Source organism: Planococcus citri, chromosome 3 (assembly GCF_950023065.1).
Source record: "Planococcus citri chromosome 3, ihPlaCitr1.1, whole genome shotgun sequence".
NCBI lineage: Eukaryota > Metazoa > Arthropoda > Insecta > Hemiptera > Pseudococcidae > Planococcus > Planococcus citri.
In genome coordinates this window covers 26,438,465-26,463,430 of record NC_088679.1, presented here as the reverse complement: position 1 = coordinate 26,463,430, position 24,966 = coordinate 26,438,465, and the positions used below count along the sequence as shown (strand labels likewise).

Below are 24,966 nucleotides of genomic sequence, written 5' to 3'. Positions count from 1 at the left end.
AAATTATTCTAACAGGATTCGAATTGATTTTTACTGCGATTCGTTTACTCGAAAAATTGGATGATTCGTGAATTAAAATTACCCGAGCGACGAGAGGGAAATTTTTTCCAAAATGAATACAATAAGTTAAACTACTAGAGACTTATTAAAAAATTCAGATGAACACTTTCAAAAAATTCCCTGACTTTTGAGGGAAATTTGCTCGAAGTTTCTGAAATTCCCTGACTTTTCCAGGTTTTCTAGAAGTGTGGACATCCTGAGCGAGGGAGGGAGGGTGGAAAGGAATTCAAAAATCGGGTACATACCGAATTTCAGCTCTTTTCTTCCTAGTTAATTTAGGCTCAAAGATTTTCATAAACATCTAATGAAATTTAAAATTCAAAAAAAAATTGTTGATAATTTTTTTAAACTGTCGTCTCTTTATTTTGTCTGAGTTCTTACGTTGAAAACTTTAAATGGTGAAAAAAAAATCAGGAAAATGTGAACCAAAAATGAATGGAAAAATTATCGTGAACTCTCCTCTGTAACTTCGTATGTAGAACGAAAAATTTCCCTCACTCTGTTACCAGCAAAATGAAATTTTTTTAAAATAACCCAAATTATCGATCAAAGGTACAGAAAGGCTTGGGAGTAGGTAGTAGGTGGTCAATAATTTTTCAATTTTTTCTCATCAAAAATTAGTTGATAAATAAAGCAAAGCTCGTATGCCGAAGATTTACTTCAAACAAGCTATCAGCTATTCGCTGATTGCAAGATAGTTTTTGCATTTGCATCTTATTGGTTGACTAGCAAATCCACCCACGGTCAAAGAATATTCAAAAATGTTGTCCCCTTGTATTTAATTTCCCTAAGTTGAAACATATCAAAAAAGAAGAAAAATTGAACGTAGGTAACTACAAATTATTTGAAAATATTTAAAAATCGTCTACCTACCCACCATTTCTACTAAATTTTAAAAATTATTGAAAGCATCATGAAAACAAGTTTTGACATTTGAACCAAAGTCAATAATCAATCTGAATTTCTGCATTTGATAAACTTGCCCAATTTTGAATTTCAAATCAGTCCAATCTGAATAAATTTCTTCATTACCAAGCCGAACCCAGAAAATTTTAAAATTCAAATTGATTCTTTATTAATTTACCTATTTTGAAACTAAGTATAGGTACCTACTACCTACTCTCTTTTAATTCAATTGAAATATTTTTTCATTACGTTTCAAAAGTGAAATCAGAGATGAATTCCATTAAATTTAAAGAATTTTAATTTCTGATCCAAAACAAATTTCAGATTTCAAAAGCTTTTGTACTTGCCAACTTCTATCTATTATTCGCTGATTGCAAGATAGTTTTTGCATTTGCATCTTATTGGTTGATTGTTTCATTGGTCGCTAAATTGTATTTTAAATATCAACTTGAAGCCGATATATCATTTCTCGAATAACAAAATTTAACGAAATGAAAAATTCAAAAATTCCTCACGATAATAAAATCGAAGTAAGTTCAACGAACTTTATAGGCAGGTTACCACAAAAGCGCCAAAATTCGATGCGGAAATTTTCCAATCACCTCGGATGAATAATTTTTGCGCTTTTCAGAAAAACTCTACAAAGTTTATAAAGGGTGCGATTTAATACCACAACAAAAAAGGGCGTCAGCGCGACAAGCATAGGCACTTTCACGCCAGAAAAATCATTACCACGACTAAATTGGAAATTCCCGACAATAAAGGGTACTCCAACGACAAAATAATGTATCAAACGACGAATTAAAAAATTCACGACATTTTATTACTTTCAACTGCTATATAAGGCAATGCACGACAAAATTTTTCTATCAAAAACAGGCATTTCATCGACAGAAATAAATGTTTAAAAAATATTAAAATGATACCGAAAATACGAAGTAGGTATGTAAAAAATGGCTGTTTATAGAAGTAATGTTTTGTGGACTTTGATGGGCGACCCCATCTTCCTCTTTTGACCTCAGGGACGAAGGGAAAGGGGGTAAGGGGTGACAGTTTGCCCCCTCTAGTTACGCGAAAGTAGGAAAAACTTGAGAAATTGTGAGAAATTCAAGAAAGTTAGGAATCTACAAAAATTCTAACAATTATATTTTTAGTTTCAGTTTTCAAAAATTCAAATTTTTTACAATCGTGCATTTAATTATCGTTCATTTGCCTACAAAATCGCCGATCTATCCTCAAAATTCTCATTTTTTTTCCTGAGCTTTTGCCCTCGCTTCGCTTAGCCCAATTTGTTTCTCTTCTACTGACAATGAGTTACAATTTCACTCAAATTTTTTTGAAAGAAACCCTCAGTTGATTATTTGTCAAAATTTGTACAAAATGTGATTGTAATTGAACTGAAAATGTTCTGTCGTGTATGAAATTATTTTGTTGTGAATACTGCTTATCTCGTTATTAAGTCGTAGTTGTTCATAAATAGGGGAGACCGGGGATGTTCTGGACAAAAATTTTCATTTGTCGTTTTAGGCTGTGGAAATCACCTAAACATGTAGTTAAACATTTATATGGTTAAAGTTCAACATTTTACACATCATATCTTGAAACCAACCTGAAAAATATTACTACTGAAGAGCAATTAAGGTTTGAAAATCTTTCAACTTTTTGTCCAGAACATAGAATGTGTGCTATGTTATGGACATCGAGGTGCTATGTTATGGACACAGTGTAAAATTGTTTATTATTAAGCCTAATCTTCACAATTTGGACATGTAAACAAATCCATTATCTTCCTTACTCCATCCCAGACATTATTCATGCATAAACACGTCACATTTTAGTGCCTGTATTGATAAAAAGAAATGTTCACTTGATTTAGTTGATTCCAAAATGAAGAGGTGCTATGTTCTGGACAAAAATGATTAAATATGGCTTAAATCTTGTAAAAATCATTTCTTTCTGTTTTTATTTCACAATAATGAACCATTCTATGATAAGAAGGAGAAAGAAATGATTTTTACACAATTTAAGCTATGTTTAATAGTTTTTGTCCAGAACATAGCACCCCCTCATTTTAGAATGAAGTGATGATTTCAATCAATTACAGGCACTAAACTTTTCATCTCTCGGCAGAAAATGCAAGAATAATGTTTAATAATGTCATATTCACCTGGTATTTGCTCATTCACTTCGAGAAAAAACAAAATTTTCAAATTTTAAAAAACATGTGTCGCAAAAAATTTTTAAGTAAATTTTGAAAATGCGATATGTTTTTAAAACAGCTTGTGATGACGTAATGCCGATCTGTGGAAGCTACTGTAATACTATGATGCCACACATTTCTGTAAAAAAATATTTGAAAAGCACTGCAGAAATGCTCAAACTAGACATTGTCCAGAACATAGCCCCATCCAGAACATCCCCGGTCTCCCTGTACTTTATTGTCGGGCGTCATCTGGCGTGGAACTTCATCATTTTTCGTCGTTCATCCATCTTTTATGAACGACAAATGCTTGTCGTGATGACGCCCTTTTTTGTCGTGCAAAAAATATTTCCCCGGTTTATAAATATGTACATATGTACTGAGATATTTTCCAATACAACTACATGTTGTCACTATTGAAACCAAGTCAAAAGATTCTGAAAATTTTTATATCGATTTGAACAGTCTTCTGTCTTCCTAATTTTGTATGTGTGTGTGTGTGTGTGTGAGAGGAGGTAGGGGGCAGAGATGACACGAAATTTTGGATAAAAAACATTTCATTTTGAGAAAAATGATGAAAAAAACTGTCCCCTGTTTAATGAAAAACATGATACTTGCATTTGAAAACTGTTTCAGGGAATCGAAAGGGTTTGTTCATGTGCTGAACTTTGATGCTCTTGATATCCCATTTTAATATGAGAATTGAATGTGTAAGTGACTGAATTTGCTTGATTCGATATTTGTGGCCATGGATTCTGGCAAATTTTTCGAGATGAATAAAAAAACTTTTTTTACAATAACTTCTCGATCTCATAAAAGCTAAAGAGTTGATAAGAACAAAATGATTTTCTAAACAAATTTCCTCAACATTTTCAAAATTTGAACATTTGTCAACTTTGAAAATGAATTTTTGGGTAACTCGATCAAACGAGTAAGAAAATGTTATTTCGAGAAATTTCTTACCTTTGAAATTGAAGGAGCTAAGGGCAATAATTAATAGAAATTTTGAACCACCTTTGAAAATTTAATTTCACATAGCACCTTCAAATTCGAAGGTAGGCAAATCTAGCTGAGCTCTTTTATCGATACATACTGAATTTAGCAGACAACATATCAATTGTGCAAGTTGGTATTAAACTGTTCAAAGGAACGTTACGTAAGTGTAATTTACGAATCACCCTATACTTCTTCATTCTCCTTCATCACTTCCCTCACAACATGCAAAAAATCTTAGCCGAAGAAAAGTAAAAGGGCCAAGAAAAAAAAATCATATAAAATAACATCACGAAAAACACTATTATCATATATCTGGAAATCCAATCTCGATACGTCCCATCATTTAAATCCCTCTCTACTTTCGCCCTTTAATTTCGCCTCGGAAATCAATACGAAACGATGCAAATATCACGTAAACTCGGAAGATTCCATCACAAACACGACACAATACCGAGGCGAAGGCAAATCCCATATACACTAGTACATACAACCAGTAGATAGGTATACAGCACATATTGAATAAAGAAAAAAAAGAAAGCGCAGCAAAAGAAGAAGCCCTTTAGAGCAGATAAAGAGACCTTCTCGCATGCAAAACACAAGCCAGTAGTACGTTAAAAGTTAACCAATAGTTTACGGTGAATTTAACAGACTAGAAAAGTTGACACTCGCAGCTTCGTATACATCTCACAGTCAAACGCAGAAAAAGCACACCCGCTAGACTTTATCTCGTTAAATAAAAAAAATACACCATTAAGCAAAGCCACACACACGTATCTCTACGTATAACGTATTCGCAAATTTACACCGCCTCCTCCTCCTCCTCCACCTCCCCATACCTACTCGTAACCTCCACCTTATCAACATATTTCACTCAAAGTTGGCTTTTCTGCATGTGCAAAGTTTCGTCGAGCAATTTACAACTTTTAAAACTTCAACCAAGATGTTAAAATTAGAATAAAACTTTAAAAACCGTTTTAGATACTATTTACGTTGCTAAAACCGCAAACAAATGCGTTAGTCTACATCAAACCGCAACCACACCAGCACCACCGACACCCTGCAACTTTCACAATTTTATTTCAGCAAACTTCATTTTATTATTATTTACTTATTTTTTTTATACTTTTTTCTTTTAAATCTTACCGATAAACCTCTCACTCCTGGTAAACCTCTAGGTCCCTGAAAAATACAACATAAATAGTTCATTCGTACACGATGGCTATAATTAAATTTTATTATGTATACGAGCATGGCCTTTCATTCCGCGGCCAGCATGCCAATATAATTATGTGTTAGTAGAAAAGTAAATTATAAATTTATACCGGAAAACCATTCTTGCCCGGTGGACCAGCGAGACCCTGCAATAAATAAAAAATAAACGCTCTAACTACCAAATAAAAACCAAAGCGATAATACTACGTAGGTAGGTACGCTGAAATATCGCAAAATATATCTACTTATATACTCGTAATAAAATAAAAAGCTAAATAATAATACTACGAAGCTAGGTAGATATTTCTACACGTGAATCTACAACAGGGTGTCATTGAAAAACTTCTTCTCGAAGAACGAATTTCATTTTTTTCCCCCTAAAAGGTAGCTATTCGAGTAAATAACATTCACCTTTTTTTTCTATCCACGAACCTCGTAGATACGTACGTTGAGAATCAAGGATTTCAGCAAAAGCCTCCCCTTCCGCCCCAAAGGATTTTTTGAATACTTTTCATGATTCCATAAACAATAAAAATTGAGGTGAATCGTAAAAAAAAGAAGAAATGTTGGTAGATTTTAACTTAATTCGGTACAGACAGCGACGAAGGTGTCCCCTGTCTTTGGAAGGGAAATAAGAACCCTCAGAGGGATAATTTTCGAAAAATCCAAGTTTCTTTAACCTAGTCACAATAAAACACAGTATTTGAGATTTTATATCGACCTGGGCAATTGCTATCAAAATTCAAGACCACTTTTAGGGTTCCATTGAGCAGTTGAAAATTTGCAAATTGCTTAGGTACATTCGAATAAATTCGTGCTTCGAAAATATTTTCTTCTCAAGTATTGCACGTAAATAAATTAAGGCCCCAAAGAATTGAAAGGACGAAATTTTTAAAAAATGGAGAATATTTTCGGAGTACAGTAGTGCCAATTTCGAACAATCGAGACATAAATAGCCGAAACTTGTAAAATTTTTCGAGTTTTTGAAATTGACAGCACTGACTAAAAAACTGGTACCTTCTAAATCATTCTTCGAATTGCATAAATAATATTTTCCCACGTTTTGGCATAATTTAGTACTAGCAATATTGGAGGAGAAAATTTTTTTTTGAAACACAAAATCTAAAAATTAGAAAGTGATTTGTTAATTTTCAATCGCTGAGTATAGAATCCTACAAGTGGTCGAAAAATTATGACGGAGATGGCTGGGTCGTTGTAGAATTTCAAATGAGTCTTCTTGAACTGTGCTGTTTCTCCTGAAACAATTCGATGAACTACGATTTTTTCGAAAACGAGTCCTCTTCTTTGAAGACCTAAATATGTGTAGAACTATTCCGTTCTGTGCGACTACGACAGTTCTGTTTTGATTCAGTACGATGCACAATACATAATATATAGATGTTGCGGATTACATAGAAGAACAAAATAACCGAGATCCAGACCTAAATATATCTTCCCAATTCAGGAGCACATTAGAAGTCGAAATTTTTTCTGTGTGATCTTCAACTGAAAAAAATGAAGTTCTCGGCCAGATTTGGTCAAAATCTTCTGAAATATTTTTTCACGATCCTCCCTAATGAAAATTAACGCAATAACATTTGTCTATCTTACGTCTGAAGCTTGCAAAAGGAAAAAAACAGAAGAGGGAGTGAGACACAGTAAGAAATCATTCAAACTGGTTCGTTTCGTTCAAAAAAAAAAGTTAACCCGCTTCAACGTCCCATTGAAGAACACCAGATAAATTTAAAAACCAAGAAAAAGGTTGCCCTGAAAAATTACAATGAGACACTTGAAAAAAATTAAATCAGGTAGGCACGAGGTCGAGAGTTGGTAAAAATGTTTGTATCTAATGCCTTTCTTTCTCAATTTTTTTCAACCTCCACAAAGGAAAAATTCAATGCCCTAAAATACTGCATTTAATTGTTTATTTTCAAACTTTGACAATTGACAAGAAAACATTTCCACATCACAACGAAATTGCAAAGAAATGGGATAAGATTTTATTTTGGATTTTGATTTTGAAATTATGATTAATTTTGAAACTATAGATTTGGAAAAACTACTAAAATTTTAAATTATTTATGATTTTTTTTAATTTCAAGAAAAAATATTCATTTTGAATAAAATTAAGTGCAAAAATTTTGCTTTGGAGTTATCGTATTCGCTTATACCGCACTCATGAGTAAGTTCGGTAGTTTTCCAAAACGAAAATGTCTTCATATTATGAGAAAATTTTGATACTGCATTTCTTCATAATTTATGGAGGCGTAAAACTGAATTTTCTAGCGAAGAATTTGATAAAATGTTAAGCTTTTACTTGCCATCTGGGCTCAAAATTCCGTGAAACAGAAAACGTTTTCAGTTTTACAAAACTTCAGAGTTGAAGTCACATAAATAAATCAGTCTTGGGTAATCTTATTAGGACTGTTGTAATTTTAAATCTAAAATTCCAAACCGAAATTTCATCGAAATCGTAACTTCTACGACATCTTACTTGATTCCATTCCAAAATTTTGTCGTGAAGCAAAAAATTTTTCTTGTAAACTTTCAATTAAGTAGAAAAAAAATGAAATGCTATCTGTCGATCACTTCTGTAGAATTGAAATCACTATCAGAATTCTGTAAGTAGGTATTGAATTTTTTTTTTTACTGAATTATAGGTACCTAATTTCACTCGTATCAATTTTCAAAATTTTATTTGAAATTTTTTTTTCAAATTGACTTTAGTTCTATGATGTTACCACTTCTTTTTCAGTCGTTTCTTATAATTATAAAAATGAAATGTCATTTTTGAATTTATTTTTGAATTACTTACTGTTTTTTCAGCTGTTTTAAAACGTAGGTACCATAATTGATAATCAGGTAGTCGTGACCAAAAAAAACATTACATTAATCAATTTTCTATTTTTTTTTTTTGAGCTGGGTAACTATTATATACATTTTGATGTGTGCATTACGCAACTATAGGTAATCCGAGGATCCACCAAATGATTTCAAACAAAACAGGTAAGTACATAAGTAAGTAAGTTTATTTTACGATCCAATCGCTTGCAAATGGCTCAGTGTCCTTTGTAAGAAACAAAAGTACACGAAATCCTGGTCCCGTCCATTTCCCCGAACCCATCAACCCGAAGACTAAAATTCTACTTGCCGATGCCGAACAACCGAAAAATATTTTTTATTGCCGTCAAAATAAAGAAACTCATTGAGTAACAGTTCATTCGATTAAGCACATTTTTTTAAAAATCCTCCAATTACCTACACGATCGAATGTGATGATACAGACGTGAGAAGGGAAAGAGAGGAAGGACTAAAAAAATCATTGGAGGCTCTAGAATGGCCTAAAACCCCGAGTTGACTTTCCCTATAGAAACAGTTTTATCAAATTTTTGAAATTTCAAATTGAATATTTGCTAAAAATTCCAAAATGAACTTTTGTACTTGAAATATTGATTGGGAGAGTTTTAGGACATGCTCTTCAGGACCATTCAATATCTATCTAATCACGAAATACAAGATGAAATATACAATCCAAGTCAAAGTTAAGTATAGAGTTGAAAGAGGGAGTGGGACTGTAAGGAATTATTCAAACTGGATTGTTTCGTTCAAAAAAAAAAGTTGACCCCTTCAACGCCCCATTGAGAGAACACCAGAGAAATTTAAAAACCAAGAAACAGGTTGGCCTGAAAAATTACAATGTGGTACTTGAAAAAAAAAAAGAATTAGGTAGGCAATAGTAGGCAAGAGGTCGAGTTGGTAAAAATTTGTGTCTAATGCCTCTCTTTCTCAATTTTTTCCAACCTTCACAAAGGAAAAATTCAACGCTCTAAAATCACAGAATTTCATTTTTTATTTCAAACTTTGACAATTCACAAGAAAAAATTTCCATATCACAACAAATTGCAAAGAAATGGGATAAGATGTTATTGAGGTTTTTGATTTTGAAAGTATGGTTAATTTTGAAACTTGAGATTCAGAAAAAATATTGTAAAATATCCATACTTAAATTTCAAGAATGAAATCAAGTATAAGTGCAAAAATTTCAACAATTCTTAGCAATGCTACTTTAGTAGAATTATCGTATTTGCTGACCGCGCTCATGAGTAAGTTCGGTAGTTTTCCAAAAAGGAAATTTTCCCATATTATGAGGAAATTTTGATACTGCATTTCTTCACATTTTATGGAGGCGTAAAACTGAATTTTCTAGTGAAAAATTTGATAAAACTTCATGCTTTTACTCGCCATCTGGGCTCAAAATTCCGTCAAACAGAAAACTTTTTCAGTTTTTCAAAAAATCAGCACATGAGTAAATCAGTCCTGGGTTGGTAATTTTCAATCTGAAGTTCTAAAACGAAATTTCTTCGAAATCGTAACTCCTACGGCATCTTCCTTGATTTCATTCCAATTTTGTTGTGAAGCAAACAATTTTTCGTGTAAACATTCAGTTTAAAAAAAAAGGAATGAAATGCTGTCTTCTGAGCACTTTTAGAACATTAAATTTCAATTGAACAGATCAGAATTGTTAAAACTTGATGTTTAGCGATGTAGGTAGGTATTGAATTGTCTTTGTCATCAAATTATACCCAATTTCACTCGTATTAAATTTCAAAATTTTATTTGAAAATAATTTTTCAAATTGACTTTAGTTCTATGTAAGATGTCTTCCATTTCTTTTTTAGTCGTTTTCTAAGTATAAAAATGAAAAGTCATTTTTGAATTTATTTTTGAATTAATGTTTTTTCAGCTGTTTTAAAACGTACCATAATTGATAATTAGGTAGCTAGTCGTGACCAAAAAAAATATTACATCAATCAATTTTTCAATTTTTTTGAGTTGTGTATTTTGATATGTGCAATTACGCAACTACATGTACTTAAAACTAGGATCGACAAAACGTATCCAAACAAAACAGGTAGGTACATAATTAAGTAAGTTTATTTTAAGATCCAATCGCTTGCAAGAGGCTCAGTGCTCTTCGGAAGAAACTAAAATACACAAAATCTTCCAAATTCAGGAGCACCTTCGAAGTCTACATTTTTCGGTGAGGCTTTCAACTCAAAATTAAGTTCTCAACCAAATTTGGTCAAAATCTTCTGATACATTTTTTCGCGATCCGCCCTAATGAAGATAATACAATAATACTCGTATTTGATCTCACGTCAGGACCATTCAATATCTATTTGATCACGAAATACAAGATGAAAACATGCAAGTCAGAGCCTTTAGGTATAGAGTTGAAAAAGGGAGTGGGACAGTAAGAAATTATTTAAACTGGATTGTTTCGTTCATAAAAAAAAAAGTTGACCCCTTCAACGCCCCATTGAAGAACACCAGAGAAATTTAAAAACCAAGAAAACGTTTGCCTGAAAAATTACAATGTGATATGTACTTGAAACAAAATTGAATTAGGTAGGCAAAAGGTCGAGTTAGTACAGATTTGTATCTAATGCCTTTCATTCTCAATTTTTTCTCAATCTCCACAAAGAAAAAATTCAACGCTTCAAAATACGGCATTTAATTTTTTTTACACGCTTTGACAATTCACAAGAAAAAATTCCCACATCACAACAAATTGGAAAGAAATAGGATAAGATGTCATTGAGGTTTTTGATTTTGAAAGTACGATTAATTTTGAAACTTGAGATTTAGAGAAAATACTGTAAATTACTGAAATTTCAAGAATTAATTAGATTTTTATGATTTTATAATTTCAAGAAATATTCATTTTGGATACAAGTAAAATAGAAATTGAGTAGAAATGCGAAAATGTCAACAATTCTTAGCAATTTTACTTTAGAATTATCGTATTTGCTTACCGCACTCATGAGTAAGTTCGGTAGTTTTCCAAAACGAAAATTTCTCCATTTATGAGAAAATTTCGATACCGTATTTCTTTACATTTTTGGAGGCGTAAAACTGAATTTCCAAGTGAAGGATTTGATAAAATTTCGAACTTTTACTCGATATCTGAGCTCAAAATTCCATTAATCATAAACCGTTTTGAATTTTTCAAAACTTCAGAGTTGAAGTCACATAAATAGGTAAATCAGTACTGGGTAATCTTATCAGGACTTTTGTAATTTTCAATCTAAAATTACATACAAAACGAAATTTTTTCAAAATTGTCCTTATCTCCTACATCTTTCTTGATTTCATTTCCAATTTTGTCGTAAAAAGAAAAATTTTTCTTGCAAACTTTCAGTTTTCAAAAAAATAAAAAAAAAAATTAAAAAAAAGGAATGAAATGCGGTCTTTTTAGCACTTTAGGAGCATTGAATTATTGCACTACCAGAATTTTTAAAACTTGAAGTTTAGCGATGTAGGTAGGTATTGAATTTTTTTACGTACGAGTACAATATGTTATACCCATCTCAACGAAAACGATTCCAAACAAAACCGGTACATAAGTAAGTAAGTAAGCTTATTTTACGATTCAATCGCTTGCAAATGGCTCAGTGCCCCTTAGAAGAAAGTAGAATACACGAAATTTAAGGTTACTACAGTCCATTTCCTCGAATCCAGCAAACCGAAAACTAAAATTCCGCTTGCCGAACAACCGAAAAATATTTTCCCAGATGATAATTGTTCGACAAAATTTCTAAGAATTTTTTTCACAAAAAATACCTGAAAATTTTTATTGCAGTTAAGATAAATTGATATGGATGCCACAGAAAAAAAAACTCATTAGGTAGTAGTCCATTCGATTAAGTATGAAAAAAACCCTCCATTTACACGATTCGAATGCGATGATACTAGCGTGAGAAGGGAAAGAGGGGAACGACTAAAAAAAACACTAGAGGCTCTAGAATAGCCCAAAATCCCGAGTTGAAATTTCCTTTGAAACAGTTATATCAAATTTTCAAAATTATAAATTGTGTATTTTGCTAAAAATTCCCAAATGATCTTTTGTACTTGAGATATTGATTGGGAGAGTTTTAGGACATGCTGTGAGCTCGGTAAAGAAAATTCATCAATTTTCCATTCAGCAGAACAGTTTGGCACCCTGATTTCCAGTACTTCTGAGAAAACTTTGAAGGGGGAGGAGGTGAGGGAGAAAAATTAAAAAATATAATCCACTGCAGATTTTGCCACATTCGGGATTCTCAATTTCGAGTATTTATAATTCAGGATTTCAGCATTTGGGATCATAAAACAGCACAAAAGTCATTCGGGAAAACTGATTCGAGATTTTGGTAGTCGGGCAAAAACATATTCGGGGAATCGATTCAAATTCAGGAGCACCTTCAAAGTCAACATTTTTCGGTGAGACTTTCAACTCAAAATGAAGTTCTCAGCCAGATTTGGTCAAAATCTTCCGATACATTTTCTCGCGATCCGCCCTAATGATGATAACGCAATAATACTCGTATTGATCTCACGTCAGGACCATTCAATGTCTATTAGATCACAGAAAACTGGTTAAGATACTTTCGAAACCAAAGTTATAGAGGGAGTGAGACAGTAAGAAATTATTCAAACTGGTTCGTTTCGTTCAAAAAAAAATTTATTATATGAGCCTAATGAACTGGCTTTTTTCCCTCAGAAAAATGACATTATGGTCGCGATTTTCCAACCGCATCTTCAAAACATTTTCCGTGGGGCAGAACAGTTCATAGCCCAGATCTTCCCAGTGCAAGCAGCGGAAAACAATTAACCCCTGTAATTTTAAATCTAAAATTCCAAAACGAAATTTCTTCGAAATCGTAACTCCTACGAGATCATTCCAATTTTGTCGTGAAGCAAAATATTTTTCTTGTAAACTTCAGTTTGAAAAAAAAGGAATGAAATGCTGTCTTCTGAGCACTTTTGGAGCATTGAATTCTAACGAAACCGGATCAGAATTTTTAAAACTTGATGTTCAGCGATGTAGGTAGGTATTGAATTGTTTTTTTAAAACGAAATTATACCTAATTTCACTCGTATTAATTTTCAAAATTTTATTTGAAAATTATTTTAAATTGACTATATTGTTCTAAGATGTTTTCCATTTCTTTTTCAGTCGTTTTCTATAAAAATGAAAAGTCACTTTTCAATTTATTTTTGAATTATTGTTTTTTCAGCTGTTTTAAAACGTACCGTGCTTGCTAATTACGTAGCTAGTCGTGACCAAAAAAAATACTGTGTTAATTAATTTTTTAGTTTATTTCAGCTACGTGCAATTACCCTACTACGCGTATTAGTAATACCCAGTTCAACGAAAATGATTCCAAACAAAACCGGTAAATAAGTAAGTAAGTTTATTTTACGATCCAATCGCTTGAAAATGGCTCAGTGCCTTTTGGAAGAAACTAAAATACACGAAATCTAGGTTACCGTCCATTTCCCCGAATCCACCAACCCGAAAACTAAAATTCCGCTTGCCGAACATCCGAAAAATATTTTCTCGAATCTACATACCCGAGAATCATTTCTTCGAATGACCATTGTTCGACAAAACATCCAAGAATGTTTTTAACAAAAAATATCTAAAAATGTTTGCTGCAGTCAAGATGAATTGATGCGGATAACACAAAAAAAGAAACTCATTAGGTAGTACATTCAATTACTTAAGTATTTAAAAAATCCTCCAATTACACGATTAGAATGTGATGATACTGGCGTGAGAAGGGAAAGAGAGGAACGACTAAAAAAATAACTGGTCCGAGTTATAAGTTGAAAAGGGAGTGGGACAGTAAAGAATTATTCAAACTACCATTTCATTTTTTATTTCAAACTTTGACAATTCACAAGAAAAAATTTCCACATCACAACAAATTGCGAAAAAATGGGATAAGATGTTATAGAGGTTTTTGATTGAAAGTATGATTAATTTTGAAATTTGAGATCTCAAATTACAAAACGAAATTTCTTCAAAATTGTACTTAACTCCTACGACATCTTCCTTGATTTCATTCCAATTTTGTCGTGAAGCAAACAATTTTTCTTGTAAACTTTCAGTTTTCAAAAAAAAAAAGGAATGAAATGCTGTCTTCTGAACACTTTATTAGAATTTTTAAAACATGAAGTTTAGCTATGTAGGTTAGTAGGTAGGCATTGAATTTTTTTTTTGTTACTGAATTATACCTACCTAATTTTACTTGGAGGCATTAAATTTTCAACATTGTTTGAAAATACATAATTTTCAAATTGACTTCAGTTCTGAGATGTTTTCCACTTCTTTTTCAGTCGTTTTCTATGAAAATGAAAAGTCATTTTTGAATTTATTTTTCAACTATTGTTTTTTCAGATGTTTTAAAACGTACCATGATTCCTAATTAGGTAGCTAGTCATATACCTGGGTACCATTTGTTTCGCCGCGGACGTTTCGCCGCGGACATTTCGCCGCGGACGTTTCGCCGCGGACATTTCGCCGCGGACGTTTCGCCGCCGCCGAAAAAAGGTCATTTTTGAAAAAGCGTTCATTTCGCCGCCACGGTGATGTATGTATTATAAAATACACAGCTGTTCATACATGAAATGAACTGAATGAGAAGTAAATAAGTACGTGCTGAATGAGAGATGTTCTGTGATGAAGGCAGTAGTCCAGGTCTTTCAGGGTCCAGGGCTTGAATGAAGTGTTCAGAGCTTTCCGGGGCTTTTCAGGGCTTGAAATTAAGCGGTTCCATGGAAAAGGGGCCTTGGTCAATTTTTTATTTTTTTCACTGATTTTCATAAGTTCAAATGGACTTGCAAAATTTTATTACAAGCTAACATTTTCCAATTCGTTTTACGTTTTTTTCTCATGGAAGAAAGTTCAATATATGTATCACTGAATATGGTGAAATTAATATAAAAAATAATTTTTCATACATTCAAAATTGTAAATCAAGAAACCCCTCAATTTCTAGCCCTGAAAACCCCCGGAATAGCCCTGAACACTTCATTCAAGCCCTGGACACTGAGCCCTGAAATCCAAACCCAAAGTTTCCTGGGCCCCAATCCAAGCCAAAGACCTAATAAATTTTTGATGGAAAGCCCAAGCTCCGAAACCCAGAACCTGAAAAAAATCGTTTGGGGGCTCAACCCCGAATGTCACGAAAAACGATTCCAAACAAAATAGGTATAGGTACATAAGTAAGTAAGTTTATTTTACGATCCAATCGCTCGCAAATGGCTCAATCCCTTTTTGAAGAAACTAAAATACCTATACGAAATCTTCTTTAAACTGCACAATAATATTGGGACTAGTAAATTCTCAATAATTTAAACTATAGGAATATGATTTCCCCCTCGAAACCCGTTAATAACTACATGGCAAATATCCTCATCAACCAAAACCACTTTAATGTAGGGCCAAATTTTGGAAAATATTCGCACTAATTTGGGAAGCGTTCGCTCGGTCTTCTGCATCATTGGAAACGACAAATTTCAGGGTGAATCATGAGTAGAATTTGCAAACAGCTTCTCGAATTCGTTTTCCCGAATGGACTTTGGCAACTATCAGGAAACCCATCAATGGCTTGGACTGGTACACTTGAGGGGATACGTATGCAACCAATGTTACCTCACGTTATGGAGGCAGTAGGTATCTAGTAGATCGATCAGGACACAGGGGCGGGCATAAGATACAACAAACTGGGTTTTTTCAAAACCCATTTTATCAGGATTCTTTCAAAAAAAATTTAAAAATTCACCAATAACTTTAATTCCTACGTTCACTTTATGTAAATTGCTCAGTAAATCGCCATCTCTGATTCTTGAAAAATATCCGAATCAATTTTTGAAGCATTCGTCAAGGAAATGATTCTAACAAGATTCGAATCAATACCACGATTCGTAATTTCAAAAATTGTATGATTCGTGAATTCGACTCGAATCAATTCATGGAAGCTTTTCCTTGCTTTTTCTTCGTTTTTAACAAAAAAATTCCACTTTCAATTTGGATCATTACTCTGTTTCCGTTTTCTAGTCACAGAACGCGCTTTCAATTAACTTCGTCATGATATTGATCAAAATCAAAATTCGAAAATTCCATCTTTTTGAAGAGTATACTTACCGTAGATATTGGAAAAACAAAATAAAAGTTCATTTTTATTTTTAAATCATTAATGATTGACGATTGGTAGATATAGGTATTGATTCGGATCGCGAGAACTCAAAATTATTCGAAATTCGTGATTTGAATCATTTTATAGAAGATTCATGAACTAAAATGATTCGATGTAGGTATTCAATGAATCAACAGTTACGTATGTAAAATAACATTCACTGATTGCAAGAGAATTTTTGCATTTTGCTTGATGGTTGCTTTAGATTTTCAATTTTTTTGTTCTCCAGTTGTTTCAAGTTTTAACTTACTACATCTCTCGATACGCGAAGAAAAACTTTTTCGGAAAGGTCCCCTCTTTGAGATCACATTGTCCCTTTCAGGGTCACCTTCAGAGCTTAAAATTTTCTGGTGAACTTTCAACTAAGAATGAAGGTTTTCGTGAAATTTGGTGAACGTCATTCTACGTATGTATTACCATTTTTTATTCACGACTCCCCCCTCCCCTCTTTCACAAAAACCAACAAAATTAACGTAATTCCTTCACAGCTAACGTAACCCTCCCCCCCCTCACCCCGGGAGCTGAAGATAGAAGCCTTGAAAATTTTTTCTTGATTTTTGGAGAGCCAGACGAGCATTGTACTGTAGGTAAAATTGAGCAAAATTGAAAGACACCAGGTCAAAACATTTATCGACTAATGACATGGAATGGTCCTTTAATCTCTTATCCAGAGAAACTAATCCCGGGTGATTATCAAAAAAAGTGGCATTTTTCAATGCCTACTAAAAAACATTAAGTACCTTCAAATTGAAATTATAAATATACATGCCCCTGGCCCCATTTTTGATATTGGCCTTAATTAATCTCCCATGGAGGGGGGAGAGGGTTCAAAGATTTTGGGACATCGGCGTAAAAATTTCCATCGTCGTGGTGCCTTTTTTTTGCTGTTATAACTGATATTTTGACTGGATACCAAAGAAAATACATTCGATGACTACACAGAGTAAAGTATAGTAAATTATATACACAAAAATTCATCAGAAAATATTTCCTAACATCATATTTTTAAAATTTTCTACATCTTCATTGTCCTCGTCGTGGCTATAAAATACCCACGCTGAGAACAACACCAGTGTAGGAAAAAATTGTGAGAATCTTTAAAATATGGAATTAGAAAACGTTTTCTGGAAAAGTTCCATGTATTGATGTTATAGTACTTGGCCATCGAATATATTTTATTTGTTTTCAAGTGAAAAAATCAGGGCTAAGCCTAATCACGAAAAAAAATGCGCCACGGCGATGGATGGATATTGAATGTGAACCATGATATAATTTCACTACATTTTCAATTTTAGACCGGCTAAATCAATAGGTATTTTACATTTTTTTCAAATGCAATGACATTTTCATCATTCACCCACAGCAATGTAGCCAACACTCATCTTCATCAAAAAATATTTTGAACACGGTAAAAGAAAATCTTAAAAATGACCACGGCGATGGACGCTAAAGTTGTGGGACAGACTTTGAACCCCCCCCCCAGGCCATTTAATCAATGTTTTGACTTTTTTGAGGTGAAGATAGCGTCAAAATGTTTAAAATTTCATTTAGAACAACTGTACACCATTTTTTTTGTGGATAAAATGCATATTTTCATCATAAAAACGAGATTGAAAAAAAAACATGTGCTGGGACAGCCACGACTGGGAACTTTTAGCTATTCAACTGATTCTATTGGGGGGGGGGGGGGGAACGTCAAACAAGTTTGAATGGTCGAATGGGTGCCCGAGTGGTATTGAACCAAGTTCTGAAAAAAATCACACACCTTATTTACTATAGAAGAAATTGCAGAAATTGTCGAGGGACAGAAATTCGCCAGATTTTTGAAAATTACCCATTTACAGTTTCTATGCTTCGGGGACACTGAAGTGCAACGCCTGCAGGAAAAATACGTAAAGTTAAGCAACGTCGTTGTAAGTAAGTAAGTACATACCAAACATCCACTGATTGCATGAGAATCTTTGCATTTTGCTTGATGGCTGTTGAAGTTTCAACTTCCATCTCTCGATAAGTGAAGAAAACTTTTTTCGGAAAGGTCTCTGAACTAAAAATTTTCAGGTAGACTTTCAATTCAGAATGAAGGTTTCCGTGATATTTGGTGAAAATATATTGACAATTTTTATTCACGACCCTCCCCCTCCTCCAATGAAACAGATATCATCCAATTTTTAGCTTTTATTATTACCCTATATTCAAATTCAATAAAATTTATACGTAGTAGGTCTAGGTACCTATGTATATTTCTGAAAATTAACATGATCCCTACACAGCTCACGACAGACACCCCCTCCCCCACCTTCCTCCAGCAGCTGAAGATTATTACATATTGACGAATGTTTCTTGATTTTTGGAGGACCAGCAGAGCATTGTAGGTAAAATTGAGCTAAATTGAAAGACACCAGGTCAAAAATTTATCGACCAATGACACGGAATGGTCCCTCAATCTCTTACCCAGAGAAACCAATCCTAGAACGTAACCTCACTTTGATACTACATATTTGTAATTGTATTTTCTGTCCTAAATAAATTTTCAAAATTTAAAAAGTAACTACGGATATCAAGTACCTACCATAATATAAAAATCATGAAAAATACACCACCCCTTTCTCCATCTTCTCTACACCATAATTATCAATTTCTACAAGCATAATAACTCAAAAACAAGCTGTAAAAAAAATCTGTTCCAAAGTCGTACCTTTTCAAACTCCATGTACGAGTACCATACTACGAGTATTTGGAGCAGAAAAAAAACTACTAGGCAACGTATAGTCGTACAGAACGAGTGTGCGAGAAAGAGAGTAAGCGAGATTGCAAAACGTCGTAATTTCTAATAATGGTTCGGTCAATATACGAACGTTCGGGCGATTGCATTGGCCCGAGCCCAAGATAAATTCGAATAAAGATTTATTTCGAATTTGGCCGATCATTTTTGATAATGGCCAAACGAGGTATTTATTTCGGCTTAAGGCTGATTTAAAATTCACCGTACGTATCGCAGGCCACGAGGCAATCGGGGAGAGGCATCTTACACGTACAAACAATAGTTGTACTTTTCCATTTTTCCCCCTCATCACCTTCATCTCATCGCAACCTGTACCAAGCATGGATCTCGGTTTTGGAAATATATATCCGGAAATACGGATATAGAATTTAAACTACATATACCATATACCGCCTTTGAAATATTTTCAGTTAACTCGTGTGTCAACTGATGGAGGCTCACTTACCGGTTGACCGGGCTCGCCTTGGTCGCCTTTCTTGCCTTTTTTACCTCGTTTTCCAGGAGGCCCTGGTGGTCCTGAAAAAATACCAAGAAAATAATACATTTGACAAAACGTCTCGATAATGCAATTATAAAAAGTTTATATTTTGTAATACACGACAAAGAATAAGACGGCGTATAGCTCTATGATCTTATTAAATAACGTTAAATTATTTTTTTATTATATTACCGAGCTGCGGGCTCTGGCATTATGGTCTTTTAATGTGATTTATGTAGTTTTAATTGTTCCAACTTTATATAGTCAACAATGAAACGAGATTTTCCACCGTTAAAGTAGACAGACGTAGCCAAGCACTCAACGAGATAAAAATAAATCTGGAATTGATTTCGTAGAATTAAACACATACTCGTACTATACACAGAAACCGAACAGGGTATTTTTTTTTTCTCCTTTCAAAATCGTACCAACTCCCTCGTGACCCTTTAAAACGCATTTTAAACATTTGTTTCGTTATTTTGACACGAAATTTCACGTCGTCGTCGAAAAAGGAGGAAAATACTCGCGTATACGAGATGTCAATACACTCGAGTTTTATTCGTCTCCGGCTCCAGTACTTTGGTTCACTTCATCTTATGTAAGAACTAAAACTCCGAACATAATTTTCGTTCAAAATAACACACACACACGCACACACAATCGATACCATAAAGAAAGAAAATCCTCCAAAGTCATAAATCTTACCGCATAGCGCAGGTTTTACTCACGAAAAAAGACGTCGAAAAGTTTTAAATAAAAGACAAACAATTACTATATACGCGGCATGGCAGAAAGATAACTAGCGAGGCTTTTGAATAGGTACGAAGGGGAGTAGGAGGAGACTAGGGTACAGTCAAAATCCATCTTTTAACCGGCGACATTTGTATAAGAAAGTTTTATTTTTCATTATAATTTTTTTTAATTATTAATGTTGTTTTTTGCAAAAGCAACGGAGAAATAACATTCCTCAATCTGGCCGGATTATCGTGGTAAGGTCATAATTTCAACTTTTTACCAAGTTTTTTTCTCTCCTTCTTTAATTTTTTTCGTGCTTTCTTGTTCTGCAGAAAATTAGTTTCGATATCAATAATACGGTTATAATGTTCCTTTTGTTTTTATTCCACCATCGTTAAAGAAAACGTTTTTGCAGCAAGTAGGCATAGCCTGTGATGGGTGAATTTCTTTCGATAGGGCAACAAATTGAACGTGATGGTTTTTTAGTTCCTAGTAAAAGTCAGTTTGGGCCAAAAAAAAATGAATGATTAAACTACGTACAAGGTGGATTTTTTGTCTATTTTGTTCTCCAAAGAAGCTGAAACTCTTTCAAAAATTTAAGTGCGCAAAAAACACACTAGATGAATACAACGCATCAAAACTTTGTGAACAGACTCGTAATCATGCTATTGAAATGGTGGGTCAAGTGATAGAGCCACAACTTCGTAACTCCAAACCGACGAAGTCCTTAGTTTGAAACCATCTATACAGCCTTATGTCTGGCATAAAAAAATCTGGCATTTTTACCGTATTATATTTTGAACTGGCATAATTCGGTAGGTATATTTTTTTTTCAAATTCAAATTTCACATCAGTAAAATTAGTTTAAGAACTCATTTCCAAGTTCATTTAAAATCAGAAATTGAGAAATACATCATTATTGTGCCTTATTCTTGTGTGAATCTTTACGAGCCAAGCAATTTCAGACCTGAATCTGACGAGTCCGTAGGGACCCTACTACTCGTTACTTTGTGATACCTATTTCCGAATCCAAAAAATATTCGGAAGAGACTATCAGAAAGTTTACTAATTATATTATGTTTTTCAATTAAAATAATATACCTATTATTTTGGAAATGATTATATAATAATTATAAAATTAATTAAACTATAATAAAGTTTTTTTTTTTAAATTAAGATTTTTAATAATATTGTTTTTCATATATATTTCAAAAAAACTACGTTTTAGGTTGTATTTGTTATGCGATCAAGTGCAACCATTACACGATGCTCTAGTAATCAGAAAGAGCAAATACAAAATGAAACCTGATGAAATTGATGAAATTCGTTCTGTAAATATACCGATTTCAGTACAAGCGTTCTTAAGTTTCTAGTTTTTTATTCTAACCTGTTGTTATTTTTTACTCTGTAATCTTTGCTTTAAGGCTCTGCCTCGTCTGCTCTCACCCCTCATATAAGCCTTGCGGCAAGTTGAGGAGGTGAGAGCAGATAAAGTAAGTTTATTACCCCCATATTCTTGAATTAAGTAAATAAAAAGCAAGCTCAGAAATTTAAAAATTGTGGTTTGTGAGCAGGAATTTTCCATTTTCCAACAGGAGAAGTAAGTATCTGAAATTAGAAGAAAAATTTCACGTTCAAACAATCCCAAGTCGAAAAAATGAGCAAAAATACTTCCATCAATCAGAATTTCAAGGGCTAAAAGTTTTTTTTTTTTATTTATAGTGAATTTTTGAAAAATAAATTAGGGCAAAAATAAGGCGGAAAATGAGAAATTTTCAAATTGAGCTAAAAATCGGAAATTTGTTATTTACGTATTCTATTTTTGACCTCACGAATTAATTTGCAGTGTTTCGCTAGCCCTGACAAAAGTAGAATGTTATTGCGGTGACTGAATCAATTATTGAGGTACCTACTCCAGAGTATCTCGCATTTCATCGAAACCCCCCCCCCCTTTCATCCGAACCAGTTTTTTTTTCTTTTTATACCTACGAATTTGCCTTCAAAAATAATATCTAAGGCTCAACATTAGCAGAAAACCCTGCGAAATTACAGCTACGAGTACTTTAAGACGTGCTGATTTCTACATAAATGTTACACCAATAAAAGGGTATAAATATTGTTCTTCGAAGTGTTTTAATTTCACTTTAATTGATTTGATGAGTAGTGGAGCTAGAAATCGTCTATACTATCACCCCATTTGAGCTAGTTAGGTTGTAGGGAAATTCTCCTTCCCTAAGGAGTATTTCTAAGTATCAATCCCCAGGTAAATATTTGTAACATATTTCCTATCCATGATAAAGTTAAACAAGCCATCAACCAATCGCTGATTGCAAAATGGTTTTTGCATTTGTGGTTCTAAAATTTTGTTAAAAAATTGTAAATTAAAAAAAATCTGAATTTAACCAATTATTTATTTAGGTACCTTTTTTATCTATTAATAAAAAGGCTCGTTTAATCTTCCCATATTCACCTATTTTTTTTTTTTTTTTTTTTTTTTTTACAGTTATCAGTTACTAAAACTTTATCTTTCATTTGGTCAGTCATTTGATGAAAAATCTAGTTTGATCTTCGTAGCAATGAGTACCAGGGCCACACAATACATTCAGTTGACACAAATAATTCTGTTGTCATACTTAATTAAATTTGAGTAAGAAATTCAACAATTCATAATTTTTACGAATACCAAACAAGTTATGTGTTATTTTTGGCATATGGCTGATAACTGTTTGGTTCGAGTTTGAAATACAATGTAAACAAAACCAAATGAAACAGCCAACCAGGGATGAAAAGCTAGCCGAAAGCTTAAAGCCAAAAGCTGAAATCCGAGCAGATTTTTGCACTAAGCCAAAAGCTAAAAGTTTGCAAGTTTCATTTTTTCCAAGCCAAAAGCTAGCCAAAAGTTTCATTTTTTTGGCTTTTTTCAAAGGCTTTTTTGCAGAATTGAATTCTCTAAATTCAGAAGAAACAAAAAAATGAAAAAAATGTTATTCAATTTTATTTTAATGAGATTTAGTGAGATGAAAAAAAAGGAAAATAATTCTAGCAATGAATATTATCCAATCTCTACTATCACTAATTATGAAATCAGTGTACCTGGCTTATTTTTTAATTCCCTTTTTTTGTCAATTGATGGCGTATCAGCTAAAAGTTTAAAGTCAAAAGCTTAAAGACAAAAGTTTAAAGCTAAAAGCTTAATGAAATATAGCTGAAAGCTGTTAAATTGAAAATATGAGGGAAAGCCATTGGAAGCCGAAAGTTTAGCTAAAGCAAGCCTTAAAAATCGAGATAGCCGAAAGCTAAAGCCAAAAGTTTCAATTTTGAAATTTCAAGCTAAAAGCCAAAAGCTAAAGTTTCATTTTAGGGCTTTTCATCCCTGCAGCCAACAATTTTTCAATCATTTTGAACTGAAATTCGCTGATGGGCTGTTTATTGAAACACCAAGTATGTTTTTTTTACACGGATTCTCAAAAATCTGGTTTTTGGACGTTTTTTGAATCTCTTTTTCAAACACTTTTTAGATCCCCACCACAAACTTTTTCAAAATCTACTATATCCTAGCAGACTCTCATGGATTTCAAATCTGCCAAAATCCAGATTCTCGAAAATCTGCCAAAATCCGTATAAAAAAATAAACCTACTGAGTAAATTTTTTTAAAAAATTGGTGGTGAATTTTTAAAAATCAAATTTGGACAAAAAAATGGGATAAATGAGAAATTTTCAAATCGAGCTAGAAATACCTAGGCCCATTAACCTATTTTTGACTTGACGAATTAATTTGAAGTGTTTCGCTAGCCCTGACCAAAAGAAAGCAAAAGGTTTAGCACTTCGAATGTTGGAATGGTTACTAAGTCAAAGCCATCAGCTAATCGCTGATTGCAAAATGGTTTTTGCATTTGTGGTTCTAAAATTTTGTTGAAAAATTATAAATTAAAAAAAAACAGAATTCAAACTATTTATTTGCCTTTTTTATTTATTAATAAGAAGGCTCGTTTATCCTTCCAGTATTCACCTATTTTTTTTTTTTTTTTTTTTTTTTACAATATCAGTTACCAAAACTTTATCTAACATTTGGTCAGTCGTTTGATGAAAAATCCAGTTTGATCTTCGTAGCAATCTTGTGTCTTCGAACTACTTTTTAGGGTTCCCCCACCATGGGGAACCCTATTAAAATCGCTATGGAGAATTCAGCGCCCCACGTTATTTAGAAAGGTGTCTGATGTGATGCGTATTACGCTACCCATAAGACACCTTTTTACGTGCTTAGTGTTTTTCAGTTTCTTCAACAACACTCGTTGCTACGCATTTTCAACTTCGTTTTTATCAGCCAACAAATTATTACTGTTTATGCAATAAATTTTTCTATTAGCCGCACATTCCAATTCTACTTAATTTTTTTTTTTTTTTATTTCAAATTAAATATTGAAAGATGAAAGTGTTTAGGTACAATGAAGGATTTCAAAAATTTGTAAATACCTAAATGGAAATTTAAGTTGTAGATGATGAATGGCATTTTCAAACTAACAGCTTTTCAAAATTAGTAGGTCCGCTGTTGACGCCCTGTTGTTACCA

The 24,966-nt window shown here is 33.0% G+C and overlaps 1 protein-coding gene across 9 annotated transcripts in view; it reads right to left on the bottom strand.

Annotated features, from left to right (window-relative positions):
- LOC135841990 (collagen alpha chain CG42342) overlaps positions 1-24,966 on the bottom strand; it is a 434,760-nt gene that overhangs the window by 46,691 nt on the left and 363,103 nt on the right. For 5 of the 9 annotated variants that reach the window (XM_065359244.1, XM_065359245.1, XM_065359247.1 and 2 more), the window contains exons 2-4: positions 19,629-19,699; positions 5,485-5,520; positions 5,306-5,341 (exon numbers count right to left, since the gene is read on the bottom strand). In XM_065359244.1, the coding sequence (XP_065215316.1) occupies positions 5,306-5,341; positions 5,485-5,520; positions 19,629-19,699 (143 nt within the window). The remainder of the gene's footprint in view (positions 1-5,305; positions 5,342-5,484; positions 5,521-19,628; positions 19,700-24,966) is intronic. The other 4 variants (XM_065359246.1, XM_065359250.1, XM_065359248.1 and 1 more) reach the window with 2 other exon arrangements.